This window comes from Trichosurus vulpecula, chromosome 2 (genome assembly GCF_011100635.1).
Source record: "Trichosurus vulpecula isolate mTriVul1 chromosome 2, mTriVul1.pri, whole genome shotgun sequence".
Classification (NCBI taxonomy): domain Eukaryota; kingdom Metazoa; phylum Chordata; class Mammalia; order Diprotodontia; family Phalangeridae; genus Trichosurus; species Trichosurus vulpecula.
This window is the reverse complement of record NC_050574.1, coordinates 211,730,492-211,743,385: the sequence shown is the minus strand read 5'-3', so window position 1 is coordinate 211,743,385 and position 12,894 is coordinate 211,730,492. Positions and strand designations below refer to the sequence as shown.

The window sequence follows — 12,894 nt, the reverse complement described above, 5'->3', positions numbered from 1 at the left end:
CTTTCTTGCATTTTAGGAACTGTTCCACACACACAGGGAGGTTATTGTTAATTTCTTTCAGATGACGGTTGAGAGCTTTACACCTCTGAGCACCACTTTTCAACTTAAGTGAACATTAGTACTCATTTGTTCCTCTCTCTTATAGCCAATGTGGAATCTAGTTTTTTACTTATTAGAGAAGCTGTTGAACTTTTTTCATGTCTGGGAAATGAAGGTATCCTTTGCCCCCACATCCCTTTTATTTTTGCCCACTACCTATAAAATAGAGGATAGCATTATGTTTTAAAATATTCTCCATGTAGTAAAAACAGAGTAGTGATTCTAATTGTTTTTTATTTTTAAAATTTATTTTAGTATTAATTGATGGAATGAAATGAGCATTTTCACAACAGTATAATAAAAAGATGATTGCAAATGAAACTGCAAATCTATTATGTACAACTTGTTACAGCTTGTGTGTGTGTGTAAAAATCATTCTATACATATATATGTATATATATATATACACTTCTATTTATCAGTTCTTTCTCTGGATACAGATAGCATCTTCATATGTCCTTTGTAGTTAATTTGGCTATTTGTAATAGTCAAAATGACTTATTCAAAGTTCTACTTAAAACAGTATTGCTGTTAATTGGTTGTTATTGTTTTTTTAAATGCTCAATGCAGTTGGTAAATTAGATGTTAAAATGACTGGTGCTATTAGATAATACTCCTTTCAATTAACTGGACTTTTTTTAGGAGAAGGAATGCTGAAGATAATTATTTGAGAAAAATGAGTAACTACACTTAAGATGGTTGTAAATGTCGTTTTCTAATTGAGAAGGGATGTCACTTTACATCATAAATGGATTGGGGACTTAGCAAAGAGTTTGCCTTTTTTTCTTAGTTTAATGGACCTCAATGCTTGAAAAGGTGCTTTAACCTACATGAAGTAAACAGTTTAGAAGCCTGATAAATTCTTAGTATTTTTCCCCAATGATTTTAAACATTAAACTTGTAAGGTCTCTAAAACTCTGAATTCTTTTAGTGACACATCAGAATATTTGCTATCCCCTGAGGAACATTGGATGATTGGATGAGTATACAGTCATGAGGCTTTCTTGACAGGGATTAGAGACCTTGAGCCAAATGAAAGTCAGTCTTTAAAAGATGGTGATTATGTGATGCAGAGATGAGGAGAGTACATTCTATAGAAGTGGTATATGCAAATATCTATCATACAGGATTCTAACAAGTATTCTAATATCCCTTGGATAGGAAGACAACCACTGTATGCATCATCTTTTTCTAACTGCAACCAAACATGGATACTTTTAAGTGTAAATGTCAATTGGCTGGGCCAGGTCATAAGGTCCACCAGGGGCTACTACTTTAGGGAGAACCCTGTGTTGGTTGTTTGGTCGATTAGTTAGTTGAAAATCATAAAATATGCATTTAGAGGTCATAGAATATTAGAATTCATAAACACATAGATTTTCAAAAATTGTAAAGATTCTTAAAGACCATCCATCACCTTAATTTTACAGAAGAAAAATTTGAGACCCAATAATATGACTTTCCCAAGGTCATACAGCTAGTATGAGGACAGAAACAGGATTCAAACCCAGGTCTTTAGACTCCATGTTCAGGACTCACACTCACTTTGCAGTTACACATAGCTATGTATCCTTTCATCCCCAAAATATTTCCAGTGTCTTGGGAAGCTAAAACCCATGAAAGTATTAGCAGGGAAGTTGGGGGAGGGGGGAAGAGAGAAATAAGACTTTGCTTGAAAGGCAATCCTCTGTCTAGTGTAGATTCAGATCCTATGATAGTATAGAATTAGTTGTAGGTCTTCTTGTTATTCAGTGTTTCAGTTGTATCCAACTCTTTATGACCATAGCACATGCTTTCTATCCTCTGCTATCTCCAGAAGTCTGTCCAAGCTCATGTTCATTGCTTCCATGACACTGTCTATTCATCTCATCCTCTACCATCCCCTTTTCCTTTCGCCTTCAATCTTTCTCAACTTCAGAGTCTTTTAATAAGTCCTATCTTATTATGTGGCCAAAATATATAAGCTTTAGCTTCAGTATTTGACTTTCAGTGAATAGTTTGAACTAATTTCTTTAAGTATTGATGGATTTGATCTCCTTGCTGTCCAAGGAACTCTCAAATTTTCTCTAACACCATAATCTGAAAGTGTACATTTTACAGTGCTCAGCTTTCCTTTATAGTCCAACTCTCATAGCCATACATTGTTACTGGAAAAACCATACAGACTATACAGGCCTTTGTAAGAAAGGTGATGTCCCAGCCATTTTGGACAGCAATTTGGAGCTATGCCCGAAGGGCTATAAAAATGTTCATACCCTTTGACCCAGTAATACCACTTCTAGGGTTGTATCCCAAAGAAATCACACAAGTGGGAATTGGAAATCAAAGGGATGCCCGTCAATTGGGGAATGGCTGGACAAGCTGTGGTATATGAAAGTAATGGAATACTATTGTGCTATAAGAAATGGGGATGTTACAGATTTCATAACAACCTGGGAAAAAAGTACATGACATAATGCTGAGTGAGCGGAGCAGAGCCAGGAGAACATTATACACAACCACAGATATGGATTCTGTGAGGACTAACCCTGACAGACTTTGCTTGTCTCAGCAACACAAGGTGCAAAGACAACTCCAAAGGACTCACGACAGAGAATGCTATCTACATCCAGAGAAAGAACTATGAAATATGAATGCAGATTGAGGCACACTTCATGCTAGCCTTTTTCCCTTTTTCTCTCTTTTGTTTTTTTTGGGGGGTTGGTTCTGTTTCTTCTTTCTCATGATTCATTCCATTGGTCATAATTCTTCTCCATAACTTGACTAGAGTATAAATTAATTCAATGCGAAGTTATACATGGAAATTATATGGGATTCCTTGCTGTCTTGGGGAAGGAGGAAAATCTGGAACTCAAAATTATGTGGAACTGAGTGTTGTAAACTAAAAATAATAAAAATTAAAATAAATTTAAAAAAAAGAAAATGAAGGACAAACAACAACAATAAAAAAAAGAAAATCAGTGCTGAAAACTAAATATATTAAATAAATTAAATAAATAAATTTTTAAAAAAAGGAAGGTGATGTCAGGGGCAGCTAGGTGGCACAGTGAGTAGAACACTGGCCCTGGAGTCAGGAGGACCTGAGTTCAAATCCAGCCTCAGACACTTGACATGTGTACTAGCTCTGTGACCTTGGGCAAGTCACCTAACCCCAATTGCCCTGCCTTTCCCCTTACAAAAAGGAAAAAAAAAGAAAAAAAAAAGAAAGGTGATATCTCTGCTTTTTAGTATACTGTCCAGATTTGCAATAGCTTTCCTTCCAGGGAGCAGGCATCTTAATTTCATGGCTGCAGTCACCATCTGCAGTGATCTTTGAGTCCAAGAATACAAAATCTGGCACTGCTGCCATTTCTTCTCCCTGTTTGCCAGGAATTAATGGGACCAGTTGACAAGATGTTCGTTCTTTTGATGTTAAGCTTCGAGCTGGCTTTTATACTCTCTTCTTTCACCCTTATCAAGAGCTTCTTAATTCTTCACTTTCTGCCATCAGAGTAGTATCATCTCCATCTGAGAGTATTGACATTTCTACTGGCAATCTTAATTCCAGCTTTTGATTTGTCCAGTCCTATTTATTATTAAATAAATAAGGTGACAGTATACAGCCTCATACTTCTTTTCCAGTGTTAAGCCAATCATTTGTTACATGTTCAGTTTTAACCTTTGCTTCTTGGCCTGCATACAGGTTCTTCAAGAGACAAAGTAAGCTGGTCTGGTATGCCCATCTCTTTGAGATATACCCTGTTCTAAAATTTCAGCTTCAGGGCTTTCTGCTACTGTTTTATGACTAGAGAATAGGTTGACAATCTTTCCCAATAGTGTCACTGATTTGCATATTCTTTTATGTGACACATCAGAATATTCAATATCCTCTGAGGAACATTGGATGAATGTTGTTGAAAATAACTGTATAGGTGGCGCGGTGAATAGAGCCCTGGGTTGGGAATCAGGAAGATTGATGTTCGTGAGTTCAAACCCTGCCTCAAGCACTTAGTAGCTGTGTGACCCTGCGAAGTCGTTTCACCTTGTTTGCCTCGGTTTCCTCATCTGTAAAGTGAACTGGAGGAGGAAATGGCAAAGTACCCCAGTATCTTTGCCAAGAAAAACAAAAATAGGGTCACGAAGAGTTAGACATAACTGAAACAATTCAACAACAATAAAATTTCAGATTATTTTATTTATATATTATATAAAATGAATAGATTCACTTAAGTCAGGCAGGCAATAAGCATTTATTAAGTACTTTCTATGTGCTAAGTACTGGGAGTACAAAAAGACAGTCCTCAAGGAGCTCACAGTTTAGCGGAGGAGACAATAAGCCAACAAATATGTACAGACGTGCCATATACAGCATAAATAGGAAATAATTGACAGAGGAAAGGCACCAGGATTGAGAAGGATTAAGAAAGGCTTCCTGTACAAGGCAGGATTTTAGTTGGAACCTAGACAGATCTAGGGAAGCTCGGAAGCAGAGATGAGAAGAGAGAGCATTCCAGACATAGGGAACAGCCAATGAAAGTGCTCAGAGCTGAAAGATAGAGTTTCTTATTCATGGAACAGCAATGAGGCCATTGTCTCTGGATTGAAAATTACATGATGGGGAGTGAGGTATAAGAAGACTGGAAGGGGGTTGAAGGTTAGGCCTAGTTTATGATGGGCTTTGAGTAAGAACCAGAGCATTTTGTATTTTATCTTGGAGGTGAAAGGGAGACACTGGAGCTTATTGAACAGTGAAATGATATGGTCAGATTCTCTACCTTAGGAAAATCACTTTAGCAGCTGAAGAGAATCAGAGTGAGAAGAAATTTGTGGCAGGCAAACCCAGTAGCCAGCTATTGCAATAGTCCAAGCATGAGATGTTGGGGTCCTACACCAGGGGACTGGAAGTATCAGAAGAATATATTAGTAAGATCTTGCAAAGGTGAAATCCACGGACCTTGACAACAGATTGAATATGGGGAAGAGATGAGGTAAAAGATGGTGAGGAGTTGAAGATGATACCTAGGTTGTGAGCCTGGGGTACTGGGGGGATGGTGGTACCCTTGATAGTAATAGGTTTAATTTAGACTAGCATGAACATAAAACGAGTCATTTTTTTTGTAAAGTCAGACATAAAAAGCATAACAAAAACATTTTCACTCTATTTTCCCAAGCATTCTACATTTAGAAATGCAAACTGCTATAATGAGTATATTATTGCCCAAAGTTAAAACATCAATTAAAGGTTTTACTAATCATGTTTATTAAAGGGGAAACCATAAACCTGCATTCTTCAGTATATAAAAATATAATAATTTAATAGATATAAGAATAAGTTAATTCTAGAATCATTAAGACTATCCTAAACTCAAAGTTTTAGTAGTAAAGTTTGAATTTCTTATATTGCTGATCTAATGTAAGCTTTTTCCCTGATGATTTTGAACAATGTCATAATGAATATTCATAGAAATTTCAGTTTCTTAAAAGATTCATTTTTACATCTTTGCTTTTTGCTGATTCTTCTGTTACAAAGAAAAAAAGATCATCTGTGATAATTTGTTTTATGCTTTCATTCTACTGTTTTGATTCAATGTTATTTCATAGTATTTTTGGCCAAGTATTTTCATCTTATGCAGCTTGGCTGAAATTTTCAGGTCTTGGTGATGAATCTCTTCCAAATATCCCCTTTCCCATTTACCTCCAATTAATCAGAATCCAGAAGGCTTGAAAATGACAAAAATTCCAAATGGTCAGACTGGAGAAGCGTAGCCTTAGGGGCTCCAAGTGACCTGATTCAGAACCAATCTGTGACTCTCAAAGTTCAACAATTATCCATAATTACCTATTATGTACAATCAAAGTTCTCACAACTGTATTATGGAATTGTGCACCTAAAAATAGCAGAATAGAGCCTGGTTATCTTTAGCTAAACAGCTCCAATAAACAGCATAGAAGAGTTGTCCCTTTGCAAAGATGTCCTCTCCAAATTAGTGGTGCCTTCTGGACCTTCACCTTCCATTGTTGCTAAGACAATGGCAGTAATGTGAGGTCTGAGCTAACCTATCTGAGAGAATGCACGTGTTTTAAACATTATTTTCAGGAACCCGTGATTGCCTAACCTATAATTTATGTTACCAAACTAGATAATAAGAAAAGATCAATCAACAAGCATTTATTCAACACTTACTGTGCACCAGGCACCGTGCTAGGTGCTAAGGATATAAACACAAAGAACAAAACAATCCCTACTCACAGGGAACTGGTGTTCTAATGGTAAAGACAACAAGCACATATATAAAAGTATACATGGAAGAAATGGGACTAGAGATGACTGGACTTGTGATTTTATTCACAAGTCCTGGGTAGGGAGTCACTCTCCCTACCTACTGATCCATACCTACTCTGAATCTTATAGTCTTAGATAGTTACCTGGACTACTGAGGAGTTAAATGACTTGCCCGGAGTCACACAATCATTATGTTTCAGAAGTAAAACTTGAACACAGGTTTGCCAGGCTGTGGGCAGCTCCCTATCCTCTGTACTACACTGAGTCTTGCTAAATAAGATTAAAAGTAAATAAATGCAAAGTAGTTAAATTTGTAAGGCAGTATGAGATGATAAATACTACCTCTTGGAGGGGATTGGGACAGAATGGGGAGATCAGGAAAGGCTATGTGAAAAAAACTGGTACCTGAGCTCTGTTTGAAGGAAGAAAAAGAGTCTGTGGCAGAGTCGAGGAGCAGTGCATTTTAGGCATGGAAATAGCAAGAGCACAGGAGATGGGAGATAGAATAGCTTATATAAGAAACAAAGAGAAGGCCAATGTGATTGCATAACAGAGTGCAGGTTGGAGACTTAATATCCAGTGATTGGAAACAGGTTGAGAAGGGCTACAAAAACTTAACAGATTGTATTTTGTCATGAAGGCAATAGGGAATCATTGGAGTTGATTGAATAGGTGAGTGACTTGAGCAGATCCACATTTAAGGAAGACTACATTGGCAGTAGTGTGTAGGGTGGAGTAGAGAGGAGTTAAGTATGGTTATAATAATGTCAAGTTATTTGTGTCAGGTACCTCATATCTACTTCTCTTGAGAAATTAACGAGCAACTCTGTTTTGTTTCAGCAACAGGAACAAGATCCTACAAACCTGTATATTTCTAATTTGCCGCTATCGATGGATGAGCAAGAACTTGAAAACATGCTCAAGCCATTTGGACAAGTAATCTCTACAAGGATACTGCGTGATTCCAGTGGTACAAGTCGTGGTGTTGGCTTTGCCAGGTAAGTATTTTTTTTCTATTTGTTTCATTGTTATGTCCCCCATTTATGTTTCAAAAGAATAACCAAAAAAAAAGCACTGGGATAAAAAGGAGGAAAGCTATGACTAAATGCAGTGGGGCAGTGATTTTGATTTTAAAATGTTTTTGTATGTTCTCAGATACCTTAAAATTTCCCAACAGGACTTTTAAATATGAAAAGGTAAAGTTTTGGAGGCCACACTGGGGAAAAGTTTCCTGAAAGTAATTGTATTAGTTACAAAGATGCTCATCATACATGAACACACACACATACACACACATTTCAGATAATTTTTTTTCCTCCTTAGTGGACAGAAATTTGTCAACAGTAATAATAACTGACTTTTATGTAGATTTTAAAGTTGGCAAAGCAGTTTGCAAGCATTCTTGGATTCTCATTTAAGCCTCATGGTAACTTTGTAGTACTACAGGTATAAATGAACCCATTCTAAAAAGGTAGAAATTGATGCTTAGAGTGGTCAAGTGACTTGATCATGTTTACACAAATAGGAAGTGTCAGAGGTGGGTTTTGAATACAGATCTACAAGTCCAGCACTCCATCCACTATGCCTTGCTGCCTCACAGTTAAGTTTTTATAAAACGTTTGATACTTACCAGGTGCATTGCTCTAAACCTATAATCCCTGCTGCTGTGGAAAGTGAGATTAGTGTATGCTTGAGCTCAGGAGTGCTGGGCTGCAGTGGGCTAAAGTCAGTCAGTCAGGTGTTTCCACTAAGTTTGTCACCAATATGGTGAGCCACGGGGAAGAGTGAGGGATACTGTTTCACTAAGGAGAAGTGAACCAGCCCAGTTTGAAAAGGAGCATGTCAAAGCTCTCCTGCTAATCAGTAATGGGCTGGAGCCCATGAATGTTCATTGCATTTCCAATCTAGGGAAAATAGAGAGACCTAGTCTCAATAAAATAAAGCAAATTAAAATAAGTTTAAAAAATGATGCTTATGTGAAAACTAAAATAGAATTCTTAAGAAAAATTATTAAGATGAGAAACTTGACTTTTTTACATAGTTTAGCCCAAATATAATTTTCTATGATGTCTAAGGAAACACTAAAGCCACCTGTTAATGTTATCAAATATTGAATAAGTTCTCCATTTTTTAGAATACTCATTGCATTTTTGGGGAGCAGCCTCATACTTAAGCTATTGGCAATTGAGATGGGATTAGTATAGATTCATTAGCTCACTTTGTTAGTGCATGTTGTTCAGGTAGTGTGGACTTGGTTCATGGTTCAGAAAAGTTATTGCAGCATTATCAAGGAATCAGAAAAAAAAAATTGGATACGACTGACACCGTTGAGAAACAACCAACATTTTGATGGGGCTAGCAGAGCCTATGCCAAAGGATCCTTCCAGACTCAGTGGAGCTTTAATTTTGGTCAGTGCACTTAATCCCTGTACTGATGTAGATGAACCTTCAAATATAACTTAATAGATCACCTTCTAGAATTATTGTGGCTGCTTAATTCATCACCCTGTCACCAATCTGGTAATGACTCTATCTGAACTTAGCTTCACTAAGGATAATTATAGAAGACCAGAAGTACTCCCTGTATTGTCTTTGGACTGCTGGGGGTTCACAAGACCCTTTTGTGAGTCCATGAGATCAAAACTGTTTTTGTAATTATACCAAAATGTTATCTGCTTATTAAAATAAGCCTTCCATTTCTAACTACATATCTACAAGGCTAGACTACTTCATGTACTTCAACCAAAACCACACAGTGCAACAGATTGAATATAGAAGCAATATGAGAATCCATTTCTTCTCCATTAATCCGTATATTAAAGAGATTTTCAAAAATAATGCCACTCTCCTACTGGTTTTTTTTAAGTTTTTTTCTATTTAAAAAGTTGTGTTGTAATGGATTTGTCACTTATGCTAAATTAATAAATTTTAAAATTTTCTTATATGGTGAATATTGATAGATATAACCTACATGATAAAGAGGACTCTTTGGGGTCCTGAAATATAAAAGGATCCTGAGAGCAAAAAACTTGAAAACAACTGATACCAATTTTCAACACAGATACCAGTTTTCAAAGAATTCAAACACAATGAATACATTAATGCTAAATAGTGGATATAAATTAATATTTATTATTTAAAAGGTACATTGGGCTCAGTAGTTGGAAATAGCAATTATTTTTATGTAAGTGTGCATGAGCATTAATTTAATAGGCTTTAATATCATAAACTACCAAATAAACCAGCTTTTATTTTATTAGTTATATTTTACCAAGATATGGCTATTTATACTTAATGGAATTCATATATGCACAAAATAAAATTAAAAATAAAAAGATATCTAAATATTTACAAGTGTTTATATTTATATATTAATAGGATGGAATCAACAGAAAAATGTGAAGCTGTTATTGGTCATTTTAATGGAAAATTCATTAAGACACCCCCAGGAGTTTCTGGTATGTTACCTAAAATTTTATCAGCAACGTTTTTTATACTTCCATACATTTCCTCGATATGGGTTCTTCTGCATGAAATAAATTAACTAAATTTAGGTATATATTTTTAAAGTTGCTTGTTTTGAACTATCAATTAGATTTTTTAAAAATGCAGTTATTAGGTCTGTTTTATTAGTGAAAGTGTAGCCTAGTATTATCATATTTCTATTTATTTTCATTCCTTATTACCACCCATATTGTGCTACATATAATACATGGAACTTCTTAGTGGCACAGTGGATAGAGCAAAGGACTGGCATCAGGAAGACCATAGTTAAAATCCTGCAGTGGACGCTAGCTGTATTACTCTGGGGAAATCAATTAACCTTTATGTGCCTCAGTTTCTTCATCTGTATAATGACAATAATAGCACCTGCCACACAGAACTGATGTAAGGATCAAATGAATTAATGTATGTAAAGTGTTCTGTATGTAAGTGTTAGCTATTCTAATACCACTTTAGAGTTTTTGTTTCTAACTAATGGGAAGAAGAGTTCAAAGATTGTATGCATTGCATATTTTGGTGGCAACTGTCATGCTGCTTTGTTATTTGAGGGTCCTAAAATGGCTGAAATAGAGAAAGAAAGAAAAACAATATGAAATGTTTTCTACTTTTCCTTAATTTCAGTCTTCTTACTGTTCAGTGTGAGATATTTATTCTCAGGATTTGCTTGTAACTTTCTTCATACAACTGACTAGGTCTTTATTAGTTGTAATATCACTGTCAAATATACTAATTATTACCATTTAACAGATTGGAATACCTGTATTGAGCGCATCATGTGCAGCTACTTGTATGACTAAGCGAAATAAAATTAAATACATTTAAAAAAAAAAAAGCAAACACTCATGTATTTGATTTTAGTGAACCTAAGATTATTAAGTAGCTTTTGAAAAAGTGAAGTAGTGGGCCACTTTAATTTTACTAATCCCACTCTTAGAGTATTTAAAGGGTCCTATTTCCATTTTCAGTGAAATATGTAGGGAGACATTGAATTCTTCTGAAGAAAAGAGATTCAAATTAATTTGGGCCAAAAGTTATTGAAGTGAGTGGTCATTCCAAGGATATTCATGTACAATTTTTTTTCAGTGTTTATTTTGTTAACTCTCTGCGGTTCAGTTCCAGCTTAATTATCAATGATTGGATTTAGGGATCCACCTTAGGAATCTCGATATCCCAATGAGTTTCTTTTCAGGAAAAAAAAATTTAAATATATAAGTGATACAGACCACTCTTGGCCGTGAAGCTCTAAAATTTGACAGCTACTGCAATGTATACTTTACGTATCCACTATGTTGAAGTCTGTGGTTACAAGCACAAGTCTAAAATATAAAGCATTTTTAAAAAAAAAAAACATTTTTTAAAAAATAGTGTTTACCAGTGTTTAATAGTTTCAGTGAACACTGTCACAAAATAGGTTTAATTAATAAATGAATCTAAAGTGAATCAACCATAAGCATGCTTCCCCATCAACAGTGATTGTATTTAAAGTAAGAAAATGAAAATGTGGCTTTGCCTATTTTGAAATTAGCCAACCAAAGTTCAGTATCAGAGGAATATCATAGCCAGGGTTGTAAAACTGGAAGCTTTTTTAAAATACACCCAATCCCCTCAGCTATACAGGTTTGAAAACTATTAGGTCTTGGCTTTCATGTCTCTGAACTCTTAACCCTAAATTGAAACTCTCCTTTATCAAAGCAGATCTTGCCTTTGCATTTATCATGGCACACAGTAGGCATATAATAAATGCTTGTTGCTCTGTTCTGTTTATTGACAGGCCTCCAATATTTTACCTTAGTTTGCTCTTTGCTAATGTAATTTCTTTGTTCTTTAGCTCTCCTCTTACTCTTAATTTTCATGGAGCTTGCAGAGTTTCAGAGGAGATGACTTGAATCGTGCTGTGTTTTGTTTTTGCAAGGCAATGGGGGTTAAGTGGCTTGCCTAAGGTCACACTGCTAGTAAGTGGCAAGTGCCTGAGGCGGAATTTGAACTCGGGTCTTCCTGAATCCAGGGCCAGTGCTCTACCCCACCACCTACCCATGCCGTCTACACACACACACACACACACACACACACACACACATATACACACCCCTTTTTACATGAATCACGTTTTATATCACAGTGAGTGGACAGTTAGTTGTCTGCTCCCTGAGTGGAGTGGGCAGCAGCTAGTTGGGTCCAAGGTTAGGGTGAAGAAACTGGACAACTTTCCATTCTTTCCTAAATCATGTCTTCGTAGCGTCATTTCATTGTTTGTTAGAAATTAATTCCTCTAACATCAGACAGAAGCGTATTAAAATGTAAACATAAAAACACAGTAATTTCAAAACCTGATGTAAATTACTTCTGGATTATTGACACCAGTGCATATAATAAAGTTGATTATTCCGAGTTTCCCAAGAAACAGATTAATAGTAAGCACACCAAAAGCATTTCAATAGCAGTAACTATGTTTTGTAAACAGTCAAGCCATTCTCTGACCTCTGAACTCTTACAGACTGTTACGGTCTGCACCAAACAATTTAGTACTTAATTGCATACTGCTTTGCAACGAAGACAATCTGTTCGTATGTTTTAGTTTTGTCTCTTCACTTTGAATGTAAGCTACTTAAAGGTAAGAAGTCCGTTTTTAACTGCTTTTCTCTCTCTAGTGTGTTTATTGCACAGTACTAAACACTTAGGGGATATTTAATCAATATTTGTTGATCAATGGATGGATTAACTTGAAATCTTCCATATACTCTACTAGTTACAACTGCAAAGTTGTCTTTAAAGACCCCGCAGAACATACTATAATAATCTAACCTGGACGTCATAGAATCGTACATGATTAGAAAGTCCGTTTTTCTCCACCTGAGCAAGCACTTTTTGTCCCAATGGATTCTTTATGATCCAGAAAGTACAAAAAATAAGAATTGAATGGCATACTTCTTCCTTGAATATTGTTTCTTCTTAACTACTGCATTCTGAAACTTAATTTTGCAAGTCCCACTATTGCTGCTAGTGTACTTCATGTTATGTGAATGCTTAGT

At 35.7% G+C, this 12,894-nt stretch overlaps 1 protein-coding gene across 2 annotated transcripts in view; it reads left to right on the top strand.

Moving 5' to 3' along the window:
* RBMS1 (RNA binding motif single stranded interacting protein 1) overlaps positions 1-12,894 on the top strand; it is a 259,213-nt gene that overhangs the window by 207,123 nt on the left and 39,196 nt on the right. For both annotated transcript variants that reach the window (XM_036745567.1, XM_036745568.1), the window contains exons 5-6: positions 7,202-7,359; positions 9,740-9,819. In XM_036745567.1, the coding sequence (XP_036601462.1) occupies positions 7,202-7,359; positions 9,740-9,819 (238 nt within the window). The remainder of the gene's footprint in view (positions 1-7,201; positions 7,360-9,739; positions 9,820-12,894) is intronic.